This window comes from Dryobates pubescens, chromosome 1, assembly GCF_014839835.1.
Source record: "Dryobates pubescens isolate bDryPub1 chromosome 1, bDryPub1.pri, whole genome shotgun sequence".
In the NCBI taxonomy this organism is placed as follows: domain Eukaryota; kingdom Metazoa; phylum Chordata; class Aves; order Piciformes; family Picidae; genus Dryobates; species Dryobates pubescens.
Window position 1 is genome coordinate 62859646 of NC_071612.1, and position 20461 is coordinate 62880106.

Here is a 20461-nt window from a genome sequence, read left to right on the forward strand (position 1 = left end):
TGCTGAGTTGTGGGTTTATCCTGTGTTTTTCAGTAGCCCAGCTCAAGAAGACTTAACATATATCTATATGTTATATAGATATATGTTAAGGTATATCTAGTGTTCCTGACAGTGTCCAAAGCAGATGTTAGAATACATAGAATAGAATACATAGAATAAACCAGGTTGGAAGAGACCTTCAAGATCATCACGTCCAACCCATCAACCAATCTCACACCACCTGAACAACTAACCCATGGCACTAAGCACCCCATCAAGTTTTCTCCTGATCACCTCCAATGACAGTGACTCCACCACCTCCCCAGGCAGCCCATTCCAATGGGCAATCACTCTCTCTGTATAGAACTTTTTCCTAACATCCAACCTAAACCTCCCCTGGCGCAGCCTGAGACTGTGTAATATTCAAAGGTAGACAAAATTCTCTCTCACATTTGAGTAATATTAACTCTTTGGTTCTATTTATCTTGGTACATTCAAAACCAGCTAACACCACTGTTAGACATTTCCATAAGGTAGGTAACATTTTATCATTACTATAACATGTAGCAAAGCAAGCTGGTACTGTCTGAACTATTTCTTTCCAAAAAGATAGGAACTTGAACTGCTTTCACCAAACTTAATCTGAGTAAGGAAAAGCTGCACTTTAGTCTGAATAAGAAAAATGTTTTCATGGCAATCAAACAAGAAGCATACACCACCTTACTAGCTCTGATTCCTTTCAATAAGCTATTGGGATGTTTGTAACCCGAGGAATTTGGTATTTGTCACTGGACAAGTTTGGACTCCATTCTAGCTTTCAAAAGAAAATACTCAACTTTCATTCTGTTGATTTGGTTTACAACTGTAAGAAGTTATTTCAGATTTCTGCTTCACATCTGCAAAGAGTATTTGGTTCTGCTGTAGTTTGAGATTTTCTAGCATGCAGTTTGGATTTGTAATGCAGAGTAGACTCTCAAAGAGAATATAAATTCAATTTTTTTGGCAGGGGGGAAATGTATTAGTAGTAGATTTGAGGTACCAGAATATTTGGAAGGCACATAGTATAATTAGGACTAATTGCATCGTTAAAGCCCTCTTCATGTATAGTCTTAATATTCTGTAATGTCACATAGTCTGTGCATATGTAAAGTACAGCATGTTCTCATAAATAAATATGTTCAATAAGAGAGGGTTCAAAAATCTGTTCAAAAGTGTTCAAATATATTCAATAAGAGTGTTTTGTAGAAGTTAGGAGGGGATGTTTAATGTTACAGTGAACTTGAGTGTAGTTTGGCTTTCTTCCTAAATCATTTTCTTTTCCCTCTTTTCAAAATAACTCCTAGTCTTCATCTTCATGCAGGAAGGATTAGTTTGGGGTTTTTTGAGGTTCATGCTCTTGACAGTTGTCTATTCATACTTGTTTTAAACTTTTGGTGGGACAGATTGGATGTCTGAAGAAATAGTGCTTATTCTGGACAATTTTCAAGCTCTCTCTCCAACTTACTCTTAAACCCGGTGTTGGTTGGAATAGAGCTGTAAACAAAAAGAACCTGTGCAATGCCAACTTTGAGTTTGTCTTTCAGGGTAATTTTACTCCTCTCCTTAATGTATTAGCATATAGATTTTATCCCAGAATGATTTGAGCAAGAACAGCAGTTCCATGGTATCAGAATGTTCAGCTCTCTCACAGAATCCTATAGCTCTCTTGACCCTCTAGTCATGTTTTGGGCCTATACTGAAAGCTTTCATAGCTTTAAATGTCAGAGAATAATTGGCAAAGCTTCCTTTTTACTTCTAATGTACTGCCTATTTTTACAAGAATTGAGTACTGCTCTTGTTCTCCAGTGGTTTGAAGAGGGCTTTTTGTGTGAAATGTTTTCCCATGATAATTTTCCTGTTAAACTTTATAACAGAAAATTGGAATGTGCTTGTACTTTATTCTTGTGTAAACTGGTCTTAGTCATTATTATATAAATTTCTTTCTGTTCTTAGTGCATGCTGATGAGGTAAACAGCCTTTCCTTTCATCCCTCTGGAAATTACCTGATTACTGCTTCCAGTGATTCAACTCTAAGAATTCTGGACTTGCTGGAAGGAATTCTTCTGTTTACTCTTCATGGTCACCAGGTGAGGCAAAGCCTTTTATACATTTAGCATACAAACCCATAGCAAACTGGGCAAATTTGTGCTTGAACTTTCATTCTTCATGGCCAAAAATCCCTTGGAAACTTCCTTCCATAAAAGTATGGTGACAGGACTACTAATAGTCTTGGAGATCATCACTGTTTTGAAAGGAAGGCCTGTTGGGGTGGAAGGAAGTAAGGCAGGAATGGAGAGGATGAGAAAGCAAGGCAAAGGGTGCTTCACTATTGAGGATGCAAGTCTAAGACCTGAGAATGCAGAGCTGTGCCCTGGATTGATCCTGAGACTGCTGTGCACTCTCTGCACCACAGGTGTCGCTGTCTTCGTCTGTAGAGTGATGCAAATAGCACACGGCCCCTGACAGGTACTATGAAGATAAATGCTGTTCACCTCACAGGAGCCTTAAGGGCAGTAGTGGTAGAATGGAGGATACACGTTCTGAAGCATGATTTGGGAAGATGTTGCCATTCTGTTGGCAGTCTGAATTAAATAATTGAAGGTGATAGATGCTGCAGGTTGTTTACATTTAACTGATTGGCCTATTAGTATTATACTGCTGGAGGTGTTGCTTGTAAGGTTAATTATATGAATGCTTGCAGGTCTCTTTTAAGATGTTAAATGAAAATAAATAGACTAATTTCATTGTACTGAGTGGGGCTCAAATGCTTGAAAAGCTAACCTGCCTTAAAGTTCCCTTTCAAAAGGGACAAAGAGGAGAAATTGCTAACCTGCTTGTCTCTGTTAAAGTGGAGGCTGAGTCTTAAAGCATGAAAACTAACTGGGGAAAATCACCACCTGAGGCTGTTGGGGGTGATGGGAAGGATCTGGGTAAAAATTGTAGCTGTGTAAGATGCAAAGCTGATAGTTCTGGCTTCCTGTGCTTTATTTAGTGACTGCCTTGTCTATATAAGAAGGTCAAGTTTGTTCTGTCACTTCTGCTGTGCATTAATAAACTTTCACACAGTATCACAGTATCACCAAGGCTGGAAGAGACCTCAAAGGTCATCGAGTCCAACCTGTCACCACAGACCTCATGACTTCACCATGGCACCAAGTGCCAGATCCAATCCCCTCTTGAGCACCTCCAGGGATGGTGACTCCACCACCTCCCTGGGCAGCACATTCCAATGACGAATGACTCTTGGTGAAGAACTTTCTCCTCACTTCCAGCCTAAACTTCCCCTGGTGCAGCTTGTTCTGGTGCTGGTTACTAGAGAGAAGAGACCAACTTCTTCCTGGCTACAACCACCTTTCAGGTAGTTGTAGACAGCAATGAGGTGACCCCTGAGCCTCCTCTTCTCCAGGCTTTTCTCCCTTTTTGTATTATTGCTGGAAAAATGGGACAGCTTTATGCTTAAAACTCCTTTTCCTGGAAAGATCTGACTAAAACTGAACAAATGGTTCAAATGCTGAAAACAATAGGATGAAGATTACAAATACTTGTTATCCTGACATGTAAATCTTGACTGTAGAAAACGTTTTTACTTTGAAATTGGAGTAAGAGGGTACCCCTATCAGGAGCCACAAAACATGTAACTGTTGTCTTAGTCTTGGTGGTTGTTGTGGTTTTTATATTCTTTTGGCAAGTGGCTTTGGAAGTAGCTTTCTGGAAAAGGGGAAGTGTGGAGGGAGAGTGGATCTTCATACCTTTCATCCTTCCTTCAGGAAGGCATGTGCCTGGTGGTTGTTCAGCAGGAGGCTGAGCCTGCTTTCCATCTTCCTTCCCTCTGAGCTATAGGCTGCTCTGTTCTGAGTGCAGTGGCACCAAAAAAAAACCCAAACCCACCCAAAAAAGCTTTAAATGAGAATCCAAAACTGATTATGGTGATCTTCAGAACTGGACAGTAGAAAGATCCTTTAGTCTGGTGCTGGACTAACTCAAGGCTTCCACAGAATCCCTGGCTAGTGAATAACCTGCTCAGAATTAGGGTCAAGGCTCCATATTGGTCCTCTTCCAGCTGTTTCAGATCAGTTAGACAACATCTGCCACTCTCCCATAGGTACCTAACTGGCATTGGAAATGCTTTGATGCTGTTACAGCTGAAGGATAGTTACCATTATGGGATTACAGCTCCTTCAGTTAGGGAGAAGAAATAGAAGTATGAAAGTGGCTGGTAGTGTTTTTTTGGTTGTCATTAAAGGAATTGCATTGAGTTGGCTGTGGAACCAGTCCTAGCACAGCCCTGGCTGCTGTTCCCCTGCTGGCATGTTCTGCACTGTTGTGGGTTGGTTCCTTTAATGTCAGATCTCACAGATACCTCACTTTTCCACTAAAAATCTATGATAACCTGTCGTCATTTGTGGTAAGCAACCAGCAGGGACACAGGCCCTGCTTCCAACAGGAGCTGCTGGGATGGAATTCTGCACCAGCTGTTTAGCCTACTTTGCTCATTATTAAACCCAGGTTGTTTAATACTGAGGGCTGGAGTTTTCCCTCCATTCTCTTTGTCATTTCTGCCAGTATCCCCAAGCGGCTAAAAATGAAGTGGGTGTGGATTTCATGGTCATTAAATGGATTTGCCTTTTTAGGCGAGGGCTATAGGTTAGTCACCAAATGAACAGCCTGTTCTGAAGACGTTCTTGAGTTGTGACTGTCTGGGTGAACATGCTGGTTGAGGCTTTGTTCCTCCTTAGATGTCTGACTGCTGTTATGTTGTTCTGGGAAGGTTGTATGCGAGTGGACGCTTGAAGGGGGGGGTGAAAAACCCTTAAGGTCCTTCAGACATACTTTGACGCAACTGCTGGAGTGCCAGGAATTTGTTAGCAGCTGATGAGCTGTAGTTTACACAGGGAGGGTTGCCAAGTTTACATAGCTGTCTTTAATTGTAATGTAGCTGGCCCCCTTGTAGCAGAAGGATCATTAGAGACAGGAGTTTGCAGCTTGGAGCTGACATCTTGCAGCTGCAAAATATCATTCTGTATTGTGCTGCATATTTTAGTTCTGGAGTGCTTCAAGCTGTGAGGTACTCTTGCCTAATTCCATACAGATGAGACACTGAGTTGGTATGTAGGTCCATCTCTGGCACTGAGTCATTGTTGAGGATCAGAATGTTTTGGGGCCCCTAAGCCACCTCCAGAGAGTTGCTGGAGGAGGGCAGGTATGTACACAGAGCTTGCCTGCCCTTTGGGGCTGTTTGATTAAAGTATTTCCAGACCCTCTTCCTTTGTGGAATGGAAGCTCTCAGTAAATATTTAGAAAGCATCTGCATGGTTATGTTTATAAATAGGAAGATGGAAAATGCAAAGTTATGATTCTCCAAGCAACCTTGACTTCAGCCATGAAGTAGCTGCATTCTACCTACCTGGGTGGTGTAAGTGCTCTTTGCTTTGCTGGCTGACCAAACAGCAAGATGATCTGAGCAGGTGCACAGCAAACAAGCTGTCTGCTGCCAGATCTACCTCTTTGAAGCATATGAGGGAGTCTCTGAACTGGACCAACCAAGGGAGAGAAGGATGTTTTGCAAACAACAAGCAATTGACTTTAGATTAGCATTTCGAAGTATCAAAAGATGCTCTGTTCTTCCCTTCTATTGTCTTTTAAACCCAAGCTTTCAGAAGGTAAAGCTACTGATAATTCAGTTATATGATGCCAGTGTGCATTTTCCCTAGGTTAGCTGCAGCTCTTACTCCCTGGTCAAGGAAAATGTAGCTATGACAGTCACGCTCTGTGCAGTAGCAGGAATTTTTTCAAGGCTCAGTGGACCAAATGTCTGTTAATTTGAATTGATCTTCACTGAGCTATCTTTGGTGGGTTCTCTGCTTCTAAAACTGTGCTAGGTGAAATGCATATGCAGCATCTCATCTCAGGCTCTCTAGGTTCTTCAGTGTTCAAATGCGTTTATCAAGCTTCTTACCTCTTCTCCTAATTGTCTGGATCACTTATTCATTGCATCTTTTGCTCCTCTGTCACGTCATTTCAATGCTCCTCTGCCCAGGTTCACTTGCCCTCCTCTCTGGTGTCATGAATCAGCTGAAAGCACTGTGACCAGTGACAATAATGGTTCTTATTACTAGTTCTTCTATGCTTTGAACTCATAGTCCCATGCCTGGGATCCCAGCATGCTGGTTGCTGATAGATCTCCTTCTTGGACCTTGTCACCGCTTGTATCTTTTTACACTATTTAATCTCTTCCAGGAGAGTTTGAATATACTGACTCATAGTTTCCACTTTCACATCTCCTTTTGTAGGCAGTGGAAGAGGAAGCTCTTAATTGGACTATTTGCATTCTCTAGACATGCCTTGTTCCAGCTCATGGCACCTCTCTTACTCTCTTACCTGGCTTTTCTCTGGTATGCATTAGTTTCTCCCAGGATTTGAAAAATAAAGCCTACTGGTATCTACTTGACCCCACTTGTCTCTCCAGCTGCCTTTCTCTCTGTCACCCCTTTCATTGTGCATCATTAAACTGTTCTCCTCTGTTTTATTCCTGGATCCTCTCCAGCCTGGCTCTTGTTCCTTCCGTTATGCTGAAGGGGTGGTGGAGTCACCGTCCCTGGAGGTGTTCAAGAGGAGATTGGATGTGGCACTTGGTGCCATGGTCTCGTCATGAGGTCTGTGGTGACAGGTTGGACTCCATGATCCTCGAGGTCTCTTCCAACCTTAGTGATACTGTGAGGGCTGCATTTGACAAAACTCAGCAGCTTCACTGCTTTTAATAAATGAGCAGGAGTTGTAGAAGTGTCTAATTCTAAATGGAAGGGAGAATGAGAGGGAACAAGGCAAAGCCTGAAGCTTTAGAACGTACTTTGTTCCTGTCCCTTAATGCCATGGATATTGAAAAGTGGGTGCCTTAAACTGGGGGCAGAAATGTGGGAAATGCTAAGCTTGCTGGCACTTAACTGTGTTAATTGTGACCTGCCTACCTGGCAGAGAAGGGCTTTTAAAATTTTGCCTTTAGACTGCTGATGTCAAATGAGAAATGCCTTGTAAAGCTGTAATGAATGGAGGTTTGCAATGCTTTGCTTCCTGTCATCATTATTTCTGAACTCATCTTTTCAATCTCTTTGCAGGGGCCAGCTACCTGTGTAGCATTTTCCAGAACTGGAGACTTTTTTGCCTCTGGAGGTTCTGATAAACAGGTATCTGATTAATTTGTTTGACAGGTTTGCGCCTTGCTGCTGTTTTCTTGACATCTTACTGCTTTCAGAGAGGAAACAAACATTACGAATAGTGAGAGATATTAAAGATAGACTGTCCTTGCTGAGGAAGCACTTGAGATGGATTATGTGGGAATGGCTATATACAGCAGAGGAAATACTACCCTGAGTGTGGCCCTTGTTATACTCTTTGCTGAGGCATCTGCTGCTGGGGAGTTTAACAGTGTATGAATGGCTGTGTTGAGATACCTTGAATGTCATAGGCTGTGCTGATGAATCATCTCCTGATCTGGCACTGGCTTGTTCTGAGACATAAGCCTAAAGATAAGGCAGGCGGGCAGGTCTGCTTCCCCTGAATACTCTTCCAAGCTCACTGGTCTGCAGGGCTGTATCTAAGCTATCTCCAGTGATTGAGAACAGGTGGTTTTGGGTATGTTAGGAGATGAATATAGACAGCAAGCTTATTAATGGGAGCCTGGTGCAAAGAATACATAGAATAAACCAGGTTGGAAGAGACCTTCAAGATCATTGCGTCCAACCCATCAACCAATCCAACACCACCTAAACAACTAACCCATGGCACTAAAGCTGTGCTAATGCTGCAGTTGCACAGTTTTTTGGGTCAAAATTGGACTTTTTTTCTGCTGACCTTTATGTAGACCAGGACTAAGAGCCTGGATGTTTTGTCCTGCTGGTAAAAGGGTTTTGGGGATGAACCACTTGGGGCAGGAGGGGAGATCTCTTCCACTTATTTCTAATTCTGTGCTACAATCTAGATTCGTATTTCTTTAAAAGCTGCTGGATTTTGTTTTCTGTTATCAAGTGGGGCCCTGCAAAAATGCTCCCAGTAAGTGGAGACCATGCTGAAGTGACTTGCTGTGTTCTCTGTGTGTGTTTAGCCGAATACTGTCAAGGGGGAAACCCATCCTAGAGCAGTAGCTTCTGACAACTTTCATAAGCTGCTGCTTTTTAAGTCTATATTGTAGATCTGCCAAAGTAGCTGCTGTAGCTTGTTATCCTCATTCAGGACCACTTTTTATTTAAGACTTCAAGCAGACTGATTTGAAGAGGTGCATCCATTATTTTTTTTTTTTCTTTCCTTACAAAATTGGAGTCACTAAATTGAAGTTTGCTTTTAAGGCTCATCTAACACAAGTAATCCATAAACCTTTTTGCTGTTACTTCTCTTCTTAAAAGCCCTGATGTAGCTGGAAGCTGCACTTACATCACAATTCATTGCTGCTTATTTCAATAGAAAACTTCAGTAGTTTTATTTCTCCATTTCTAGGCATAGTCTGGAAAGGTGCTTTGTGAAGGTACATTTATGGCATGGGGTCTTAACTGACTTTGTTGTAGTTCAAGGTTGTGTGTTTCTGTGCACGTGTGCTGGGAAGAGTGGCTGTTGGCTTTCCTGTGTGTAGCTCCCGTGAAGCAGCTGCCTCTCTCCCTTCAGACTGGTGTATGAAAATGCAGGCAGTGCTTCCTTTTGTGTATGGAAACTTTAATGCATGTCTGCATGAAAAAGAGCATTAGTCTTACAGTGCCAGTTGTGTATGTGCAAGAAGTTTTTTCAGTGGAAGGGATCTTGCTGAATAGTAGCTTTTTGAATCTGAGAGAGTGATGAGAAGTAATAATCAAGAACATCTCTACAAGTCAAAAAGCATTGCTCTGTGTGGTAATTTTGGCATGCAGCCTGTTTAAGGATACACTTCTTAATTAGTGAACTGCAGACAGGCTTGTTGAGTGAGCCTGCTAGAAGCAGGAGGTGCCATTTGCACCCTGTGCTGCAGGTATGCTTGTTGTGGCGTTGCGTGAGTTGCCCTGCTGATGATATGGGCAGACTTCAGTTCAAAGTAGTGATCTGAGTAAGTAGCCATTGTTTTGTCACCAGACCTCACTGAGCTGTGTTGCATAGCTCTTAATCCCCAGGTAAGACTAGGTGGCAGTGCCCATCTTTGTTGCAGTAGTACCTTTGTAGCTGTGAGGAGACAATCCATACAGCAGAGGAGCGTCGCTTTTTGGTTACACAGTGCAGTGAGCTCATGGGTTAACTGCAACTACAAAAGCAAAATGCTTCTATTTCATGTGAAGCAAGCATGAAAGTGCTTAAGCAAAGATTAATCACTAATATTTCTGATACTCATGATGAGTTCTCTGGACACTTAGAGTCTTTCAGACTTCTGAAGTAATTGATTGATTGTTGTTAAACCTTTTTAGACTTTCAAAGCCACTGCTGAGGATTTTAGTCCGTGCTCTTGATATGTTGAAGGGGTTTCTGTGTGTTAGAGGCCTCTCTTCTGAAATAAATACTGTATTATGGAGAGAAGATAACTGTAAGTGGGATTTCAGTTTGGTATTCAGCTAAGAAACTAGCTGAAGATCTCCAATGCTAGTCAGAAAATGGTGTATCTTTTTCCTCCCAACTAATCTCCTGATAAACCAGTGACTCCTTGCTTAGGATGTGGCTGATAAGTGCTATAATGCTAACCATGGTCTTCTAAAATACTTGTGGTTTGAATGGTGTGTTCTGCATGTGACTTGGAATTTCTCTAGGTTCCTCTAGTTTCATAATGTTCCTGACACAAAGAATGTTGGAAGAGGTCACTTACTCACTGAGAACTGTTATGCTACATATATTCAGTAACATATTTACAAATAACCTCCTTAATTTACCTACGAAAGCTGTGCCATTGATTAAACTTGGTGTGCATCTGCTGACTCTTCTCTGATGTGTTGACAAAATTGACCTTTAAGCAAATGCAGAGGGAAAATTTTTACTAAAGATAAGCTTTCTTCTGCAGGTGATGTTGTGGAAGACTAACTTTGATGCAGATGATGTGCTGAAAACACAGAAGATGGGCACCGGTGTGGACAGGGCCTGTTGCACTCTGGTAGGTCAGCCTTCAAAAATCATGTAGAGCTCTTCATCAGTACTTTCTGCAACTTGAAAACATGTGACTTTCAGGCAGTTGAACTATAGAGCCATCTTTCCTTGGTATTGATTTGCGCTGCGAGATATCTGGTTTTACCCAATCTTGCCTTGCTGGTTTTGTAACTGTACTTACTTTAAAGGGAAATTAAATATAAAGATGCTTGAAGGCAAATCTAGTGTGTGTATGCATTTTTGTATTAGCAGCCTGTGTTTAAGAATGTTTGGTAGGCTTGGATGATAGTCCACAGAAAACAGATGTAAGAGCTGAGTTCAGTTTTCTTAGCTGATACAGATCCTCTAGGCTGGAGTTAGTCATGAAAATAGATATTGTTCATGAGGTCTCTTCACTGATGATCAGCAAGGACAGAAGAATTGTCTGTGCACTGGCTTCACACATAAGAAACAGGTGACATTGTACTGGAGCTTCTTTCCCAAATACTTGGAGATATTAGTTCACATGTGTTCCGTGAAGCATGCTTTGAGACATCTGAGTTCTGACTGTATCCAATAGGTAAATCCACCGAGTAATTCAGGATGATGTGCTGATCTAAGTGTAGTGCTGATGTTGGATGTTGTGGCTGTTACAAAAGTAGCCTTTGACTGCCCACACCAGTCATAATTTTTGCACATGTGATGCTTCACTTAAGCTGCTCTATTTGGTCTCATCATTCTTTAGGTACCTTTAATACATTTGAGTTTACCTACAGGATTCTGAGATATGTTATTACAGTGGATGTTTTTTTGGTACCTCTTGTTCAACATGAACTGTAAGCTAGAAACCAGTTTGAGAACCAGGGGGGGTTTGCATGTGTGTCATTGACTCAGTTGAAAGGTGAGCTTCTAGACAGCATCTGTGGCAATGTCTTTAGTCTTAACAGCTTAGATGATCTTTAGTGGGCTACTAAACTGAGATTCTTTCTTAAATATATATTTTATTTGCTTTCAGTCATAGTAAATACAAGTAATGAATATGGCTTTGGTGGTATTGGAGGTGTTGAAATAGCTGTAGTATTTCATGATTGATAAACCTGAATCTGCAGCTCTAAACCTGATGTCTTACTAAATAGGGTACTCTAAAGAAAGCAAACTAACTAGAGAATGTTAGTGCTTGGTGACTTGGAGAGGATGGTAGGAAGCGATTAAAGAAGGAAGGAGAAGGTGAAAGTGTTTATTAATCCTTGTCTGGTTTTGGCTAAAACTTGCATTCTTCCTTTTCCCCTTCTCCTGTGTTCTAAAAGAGCTTAGAAAATGTGGGTTCTGAGGGCTTGGCAATTGAAACCTGAAAGATGGATTCATCACTCATTAATTTTGGTTTTAAAAAAAACCCTTATTTATTTTTATGAGCCTGGTTTGATTCTTGAATGCTTAGATTTGTCAGTAGAGTAGAATAGAATAAACCAGGTTGGAAGGGACCTTTGAGATCATCGCGTCCAACCCATCATCCAACACCACCTAATCAACTAAACCATGCAACCAAGCACCCTATCAAGTCTCCTCCTGAACACCTCCAATGATGGTGACTCCACCACCTCCCTGGGCAGCCCATTCCAATGGCCAATCACTCTCTGTGTAGAATTTCTTCCTAACCTCCAGCCTAAACCTCCCCTGGTGCAGCTTGAGACTGTGTCTTCTTGTTCTGGGATATATTATTTGGGATATTTTAATGCAGCTACTGCTGTGTTATGTGTTTAAAACCCCTTTCAATCGAGGGGCTTGCTGAGGGGCTCTGCAGAGGGACCTTGACCGACTGGACAGATGGGCAGAGTCCAATGGCATGGCATTTAACAAGTCCAAGTGCCAGGTGCTGCACTTTGGCCACAGCAACCCCATGCAAAGCTACAGGCTGGGGTCAGAGTGGCTGGAGAGCTGCCAAACAGAGAGGGATCTAGGGGTGCTGATTGACAGCCGCCTAAACATGAGCCAGCAGTGTGCCCAGGTGGCCAGGAAGGCCAATGGCATCCTGGCATGCATCAAGAATAGTGTGGCCAGCAGGAGCAGGGAAGTCATTGTGCCCCTGTACTCTGCATTGGTTAGGCCACACCTTGAGTCCTGTGTCCAGTTCTGGGCCCCTCAGTTTAAGAAGGACATTGAGACACTTGAATGTGTCCAGAGAAGTGCAACAAGGCTGGGGAGAGGCCTTGAGCACAGCCCTGTGAGGAGAGGCTGAGGGAGCTGGGCTTGTTTATCCTGGAGGAGGCTCAGGACTGACCTCATTGCCCTCTACAACTACCTGAAAGGTGGTTGTAGCCAGGAAGGGGTTGGTCTCTTCTCCCAGGCAACCAGCCCCAGCACAAGGGGACACAGTCTCAAGCTGTGCCAGGGGAAGTTGAGGCTGGAGGTGAGGAGAAAGTTCTTCACCGACTCTCTACCTATTGTCCAGGACTGCATCAGAAATCTGTTGCATCACTGTGATGCTCAGCTGGAACAAATGGGAGTTAGACTGTGTCTCATTGCTGGCAAATGTAGCTTTGTTTTGTGTGTTTATATTAAATTGGGAGAGTATTTGGCAAACTATTGTTTATATGTTGCTATAGCAAACCTGTTCTATCTGGGAAGACTGCTCTTCGTGTATGTAACAAAAATACTTTTCACTTAATTTATGCCAACAAATCTGTGGAGGATGTTGTGTCTATAGACTTGTTTGTTCCCCTCCTTTTTAATTTATAAAGGCACATCCAGTCTTTGATATCATTTTCTATTTTGGGAGGACTATGTTCTGTTGAACTTGGGCTTTTTCCCTTTAGAATGTCATGACTCTGGAGTCAGTTCATTGCCTGTCTTGTAATTTGTGCTAAATTTTTGTCTAAATACACTGAAATATTTAGACTGATAAAAGTAATTCTGTGAAGCATTGCTCTCTTCCAGTATTTCTCATGTGTGCTTGTGCCTGAACATTTTGTCTTAATTTTTCCTGCACTTCCAGCTCTTCACTGGTTTATTGCTCAAGAGTGCAGCTTCTAGGTCCTCATCTGTGTTATCTTTGAGCAGTATTCACCACTGTGTAGCTTTCTGGCTATGTGTGTGTTTCTGCCCTTTCTTACTGCTTAATTGTCTTTTTAATTTTGCACCTTTTTTTGAGAGGCTCTATTTCTGACCTCTGTGTTTGGAGAGCTGAACTGCTGGGGGAGGTCTGTGGAAGTAGAAGGCAGAAGTAGAGGCTTTGTTTCAGCTGATTGATGGCAGTGTCTTTGGTGTGAATTACCTGCACTACTTACTGCTGTGAGAACTGGACAAGCTTAGTCACGCTAGTGGCTGTGCATGCATTTTCAAAACTACTGCTACTAGATGACTTTTGGCAAGTTCTCTTGAGTGAGACCTTGTTATTAGAAGGCCTCAAAACCTTTTGAAATCATGGCAGGTGAAATGATAATGTGGAAATACCTTCATGTGTTTTAAGGAAGCTAAAGCTTTTCCCACTGGGAGGGACCACACCAACTTTCTAGTGTTGCCAGTATAACCTGTGCCAGCATGTATGAAAGTGCACAGGACTGACAGAGGTTACAGTGAGAGTTGGATACTTACTGCAGATGCAATCTTTGGGTATTTGTCTGCCTTCAGGATTTATAATGATGACTTCACTTTCCCAAAAGAAAGAAGGAAACCAGAAACAATCTGTTTTGGATGTGAGATTTCCATGTGATGGCCATGGGATATGTAAACTCTTAATAGAATGGTCTGGTTTTGCAACTGGATAAAGGGTGAGGAGAAGCTTTGTGCTTCTGAGAGAGATGATCTTACTTGAAGCAGGGCAGCTCCACTTCTGTCAGGAGTTGTATGTTTGTGTGGTGGAGTTGTATGTTTGTGGTTGGTTTGGTTTTTTTTTTGTTGTTAGCCTATCAGTAGTTCAGCTTGCTTTTACCAGCAAACCTGGCCATAGGCAGCCTCTGGAAATGTTCATTCTTGCCTCTGCCCATTTCAGCTTGGGCCAAAAGTTCAGGCTTAGGGCAGTCGCAAAGGAGTGTGTTCAGCAGCTGACATAAAACTTCACTATTTGTGTTCTCAGCTGTTTATTCTGAGCAGAGCAGTTTGTCTGTTGTGCCTGTGCTTGAGCACACATAATGATTCACCAGCACTGTTGGACTGTATCTCAGTGTGCCTGCCTCATTGTTCCCATGTCTGTCCTTCTGTGTGTTTCCTGAAAGGCTGGAAATACATTAAAAGAGATGCAAGTGGTGGGATGTATGTTTTCACTCAAGCACTGCTTTTAGTAGTCAACATCATTTAAAATGCCTCAGAACAGAAGGTGTGATTCTGTTTTGTTTCTGATACTTTTGGATGTCCCTCCTGTGTTGACCTTGTTTTGCAAGTTGGTATTCAAAGAGGGTAAGCCTCAGGTAGCCTTGGCTTTTTCCTCTTCCTGTGCTGAAAACTTTGTGGCCTTCTTGACTGCCAAGTCTCAGACAAAATGAGTAATTGGATTCAGCTCTGAATACTGAATCTGATGCCTTCAGTTACTCTGCTTGTACAGATTTCTTCCCTTTAAAATACTTCTCACCTTGGCCAAATTGAGGCAAATTGCTTTGGTTCATACTTGGTCAAGCATATTTTGCAGTTATGTCATAGAATCAACAAGGTTGGAAAAGAACTCAGAGATCATCAAGTCCAAATTGTCATCCAATGTGGTATGTTGAGAGAGGGCCTAGCTCTCCCTCCCCCACAGAGAAAGAGACCACAGCTAACTCAGTCAGAGAAGCAAGCTATATTTACAAGCATATATAGAATGCAGGTTATATATAACACAATTTATACAGTATTTACAAAATATATGCAGAAATATACAGCAAAGAAAAATAACACAACAAAATTCCCTCCTCGGGGAGGGTTTCCCTCCCTGTAACCCCCTCTCTCCCCACCTACCTCCCTTATTTCCCAAAAAGAGGGTAGAGAGAGAAAGGCAGTTCTTAAGGGAAAGAGATGTTATAAAGCTTCAAAAGCACATGCAGAATTAGTTTTGCTTATCTCAAGGTCAGCTCCAGCTAGTTTGCTGAGAAGCAGGCAGGCAGAGAAGCAGAGCAGGCTGGGACGGCAGAACAGGCTGAAACTCAGAACAGACTGAAACTGCGAAAAATTCCAGCTGCCCTACAACTTAAAGTTGCATTCTGCCCATCTACCAATGAAATTCATTTAGAATATTATGTTTTCATTTTGATACAAACCCTTCAGCCAGAGTGTTCCCAACTCTGTCTCTTTTCTTAAAGGCACAGCCTCAAACGGTCACATCCAACACTCCATGACTACTAAACCATGGCACCAAGTGCCACGTCCAATCCCTTTTTGAGCACCTCTAGGGATGGTGACTCCACCACCTCCCTGGGCAGCACTTGAGATAGATTATGTGGGAATGGCTATATGCAACAGAGGAAATACCACCCTGAGTGTGGCCCTTGTTACACTCTTTGCTGAGGCATCTGCTGCTGGGGAGTTTAACAGTGTATGAATGGCTGTGTTGAGATACTGAGAATAGAATAGAATAGACCAGGTTGGAAGAGACCTTCAAGATCATTGTGTCTGACCTATCATCCAACACCACACAACCAACTAAACCATGCAACCAAGCACCCTATCAAGTCTCCTCCTGAACACCTCCAGTGATGGTGACTCCACCACCTCCTTGGGCAGCCCATTCCAATGGGCAATCACTCTCTCTGTGTTAAACTTCCTCCTAACCTCCAGCCTAAACCTCCCCTGGCGCAGCCATGATTGATAAACCTGAATCTGCAGCTCTAAACCTGATGTCTTACTAAATAGGGTACTCTAAAGAAAGCAAACTAACTAGAGAATGTTAGTGCTTGGTGACTTGGAGAGGATGGTAGGAAGCGATTAAAGAAGGAAGGAGAAGGTGAAAGTGTTTATTAATCCTTGTCTGGTTTTGGCTAAAACTTGCATTCTTCCTTTTCCCCTTCTCCTGTGTTCTAAAAGTTATGCAGGCTTTGAAAGCAGCAATCCTTTGGCCTCTTTGTTTATCAGCCTGTTGAGCTGGATGAACTTTGAACTCTAGTTGCTTTCATTGAAGACATTGTCTAGTACAATTCCAAGCTGAAATACAGCAGAGACAAGGAAAGCCTTTATAGTAGAAAGCATTTTCAGTTTGTAACATTCCAAGGAATGGCTTATAGAGTGTAGACAAGGAGCCTGCTAATGGGAGATTGATAAGTTTACCCCCACCTGTACTGCTATTAGTACCAGAGCACATTGTCCAGTAGTAATTTAAGGAAAGGAAGGAAATTCTTGAGCTCTTATGGAACTTAGTTCTTCCTTAGAAAAACCTCTTAAGATGCGTGTTGAAGATGCTGAAGAACACCCTTGAACAGTGACTAACCACCTGAATACCTGTCCCTCCAACAAAAGTTGTACAAAAACCCTAAGAGAGGCTCCTGTGACCTTTAGTGTGGTGCTCACAGGCAAATCTGTGTCCCATGGTGTTGGTTGACAAGGTCTTGTGACCTACTCATGCTCTGAGCCTACGGGAAATAGGGCACTGCCAATTCTCTGAGGTGTTACAGGCTGGTTTGGACCAGGTGCTGTTTTTACAGAGAGCAATGTGAATCCATTCTAGTCACCTAGAACAGACAAACTTTGGTTTGGGGACCTAAATTCCCTCAAAGGAGTGGTGTTTTGAACTGCCACCCAAAAGCAGCCTTTGTTTTGGGTGTGCAGTGTGGGAGCTGCTAATCCCAGCAGTACTGCCTGAATATAAAGAGTTGGAAAGTTACTCTCTTACAACTTACAGATAGACCAAGCTGAGTGATAGTCAGTGGGATTTTTCCTTCCTATGTACTCCTTGGGAAATGTGACATCATCTTTTGGTCTGAATAGTACAAATGCTGCTTCCACTAGATCTGCCAAATTGGCTACGAGCAAGAGATTTGTGAATGAAGCCTTTGTCCTACCAGTAGAGTTATCCGTGGCTAAAAAGCAGAGGCCATGGTGGCTTCAGTCAAGATCAGGGATGCTAGCTGGCACAACTGAGAGCAGCATCTTAGTCAGCCAAGTCTGTTGCATTTCAAAGGTGTCATCTCTTTTATGCAGTTAAGAATTGTTGTTTTACCTTGAAAATGTGATGCATCTCTGTCCTGCTGTAGAGGGGTGGAGTTACAATTCTTGGCTCATGCCAGTCTGACTGGGGCTGCCAAAACCAATATAGTCTGAATGTTTGGAGTGCTATCAGCTGTATCGTGGTTGCCTGTTAAAAGAACAATCACGTAGCATACCAGAGCCTAAACCTGGTCTTTACTTAAGAGCACACTACACTTCAGGAGAATGGAAATGCAAAATATGATTAGTGCATAATATCCTTGTATGCTAGCTTGTTAGGAATGCAACACTTCAATACTCAAGCAGTTCCCTTTCTAACTTTAGCAATTGTTAAGAATAAACAATGTAGTCTGAGAGCTTGTTTAAAATACCACAGGTTAAGTTTAAATTTAGCATTGATATGAAATTGTTCTTTGCTGTTAAAAAGAAACTTCTCTCTGAAAATGGCTTGGTTTGTTTTAAGTAGACCTGAGCATGGAAATTTTGGCTCTGTAATAACTTGCCCATTCAAGGCAGTTTACTCTGTTCTGTCAAGTGAATTTCCTGACTTTTCTTTCAGAAATGTATTATGCCAGGCAGTTTGACTGCTGCAACTTAGTGCAAGAGCTAAAATTTGCTGTATATTCAGTTCCTTCATTTTTTTTTGCCTTTTAATAATGAAGTACTTATTTTTATGGATTTTGTGTAGTTGATCCATCACTTTTCCCCAAATCAGACTTGAAGCTGTTACTTGTGTCTCTTGATTTCATGCCAGTGTCACCTTTTCCTTCAATGAAAAGTAAATCTACTTCATTTTTCTCCACTGCTGCCAGTATGCTGGAGCTCTGCTTCTAGCAAAAAAATACTGGGGTTTTGCAGACACTTTGGGGGTGTAATTACATGTAAGACAGGCATGGAGGTTGTAATTGTGGGTTTGGTACTCTTGATGCATCCTCAATCTTTTTTCACCCTTTAGTAAAATGGGAGAGAGTATTTTTGCAATGAGAGCTTATGGTCCCCTGTGTGGTGTATAATTGTCTCTTAAGTGTTGTGAGAACACAAATGCTAATCAAAACAGTGGTTGTGTGAAACCACTCTGTTTAGTATCTGGCTCTCATGGGGAGAGTCAGACTAACATTCATTCTGTGTTCTGCCTGAACACAGACATCAAAACTAGTTTGTCATCGAGATGAATAGAAAGAAAAAAACGATCCTAAACAACCTGTGGGGTAAAAGGCAAGAAATACCATCAAGGTGAGCTTGAAAAGAAATTTGCTCCAAAACAATGTTCAATTTCATAGGTAGTGGGGAAACTAGAGCCTTTAGAAGGTAGATAATGGTTTCTCAGGCAGCTGGTTAAAAAGTTCATTATGAATCAGGGTATTGGGGTGGTTTGCAACAGCAGGCTTGGACTTCAAAGTTGCTCTGCCCATCTGCTTGTATTTTCTGTAAATATGTGAGGCCTTGGAGATGTAACTTGCTTTGGAAGTGAAGCTGCTCCATGCAAGGACTAAAGCAAAGAGAAACTCACGATGAGCAGGAATTTCACTCATGACTCTGGTGTAAAAGCATAGAAAAGGGAAGTGTGATAAAGAAACCACTCAAGCTGTCAGAAATATTTATAAATCTCTTTTTGCAGATGTGAGACTTGAAATGTTGAATCAGAATTACAGTAGCTCTGAAATAAATGCTCACTCTTAAGTCATAAGCTGATGGTTATTGCTCTTGAGTGTTGCATAATTGCCTGCAAGACTGAAGTTAAGGGCAAGCAAGGACTTGTGATGCAAATTGTATGAAACTGATGGAAAGAAATGAAGTTTTACAGTCCTGTGTCATGATCCTATAAGGATCTGCATTTGCTTTGATCTAGAATCTAAGGAGTAGGAGTCAGTCATCAGTACATTTGCAGATGACACCAAGTTGGCAGCAGGTGTTGATCTGTTAGAGGGTAGAAGGGCTCTGCAGAGGGACCTTGACGGGCTGGACAGATGGGCAGAGTCCAACAAGATCCAAGTGCCGGGTGCTGCACTTTGGTCACAATAGTCCCATGCAGAGCTACAGGCTGGGGGCAGAGTGGCTGGATAGCTGCCAAACAGAAAGGGACCTGGGGATGCTGATTGACAGGATAGAATAGAATAAACCAGGTTGGAAGAGACCTTCAAGATCATCGCGTCCAACCTGAACAAGAGCCAGCAGTGTGCCCAGGTGGACAAGAAGGCCAGTGGCATCCTGGCATGCATCAAGAATAGTGTGGCCAGCAAGAGCAGGGAAGTCATTGTGCCCCTGTACTCAGTACTGGTTAGGCCACACCTTGAGTCCTGTGTCCAGTTCTGAGCCCCTCAGTTTAAGAAGGACATTGAGACACTTGAACATGTCCAGAGAAGGGCAACAAGGCTGGGGAGAGGCCTTGAGCACAAGCCCTGTGAGGAGAGGCTGAGGGAGCTGGGGTAGTTTAGCCTGGAGAAGAGGAGGCTCAGGGGAGACCTTATTGCCCTCTACAACTACCTGAAGGGAGGTTGTAGCCAGGAGGGGGTTGGTCTCTTCTCCCAGGCAACCAGCCCCAGAACAAGAGCACAGAGTCTCACGCTGTGCCAGGGGAAGTTGAGGCTGGAGGTGAGGAGAAAGTTCTTCACTGAGAGTGTTGTTAGGCATTGGAATGTGCTGCCCAGGGAAGTGGTGGAGTCACCATCCCTGGAGGTGTTCAGGAGGGGATTGGATGTGGCACTTGGTGCCATGGTTTAGTCATGAGGTCTGTGGTGACAGGTTGAACTTGATGATCTTTGAGGTCTCTTCCAACCTTGGTGATTCTGTGAAACTTATGCTTTAATCTGTAATCCTGAGTGGTGAGGACCTAAAGGAAAGTCACAAGGAAAGGTATGGATTTTGTGTGTGTTTTTGTAAAGAGGGGCTCTAAGGCTTGTCCTGGGGTCAGTGACAAGCATAAAGCTCTTTTTATATGAAGAGTTGCACAGGATCAGATCTCGGGACCTGTTCATGGATCTGGTATGTTACAAAAACATGCATCATACAATTTGCTGAGAGGGCAGATAATGTTTTAGTTCTGGGCTTTGGTGGTATTTTTGTTTTCTTTTGTTTGGTTGGTTTTTTTTTTTCCAAATACAGGGGAAGCTTGGTGCATGTGGTTACAGCTGAGGTGAGTAGAGGAGAGCACTTGTTTCATTATGCAACAGATTTGCTGCTATTGTTGACTAATTCCAAGAAGACTATGTATGGGCAAGTGTTAGGAGAAAATGCTGGACAGTTGATGTCACATGGAGAGTTAGCAAGTGCCTGGGTG

General features: G+C 42.5%; 1 protein-coding gene across 1 annotated transcript in view; it reads left to right on the forward strand.

The window, feature by feature from the left end:
* The window catches only part of POC1A (POC1 centriolar protein A), a 47369-nt gene that overhangs the window by 16125 nt on the left and 10783 nt on the right, over positions 1-20461 (forward strand). Inside the window, exons 7-9 of the mRNA XM_054178148.1 lie at positions 1972-2105; positions 7131-7199; positions 10019-10108. Of these exons, the coding sequence (XP_054034123.1) occupies positions 1972-2105; positions 7131-7199; positions 10019-10108 (293 nt within the window). The remainder of the gene's footprint in view (positions 1-1971; positions 2106-7130; positions 7200-10018; positions 10109-20461) is intronic.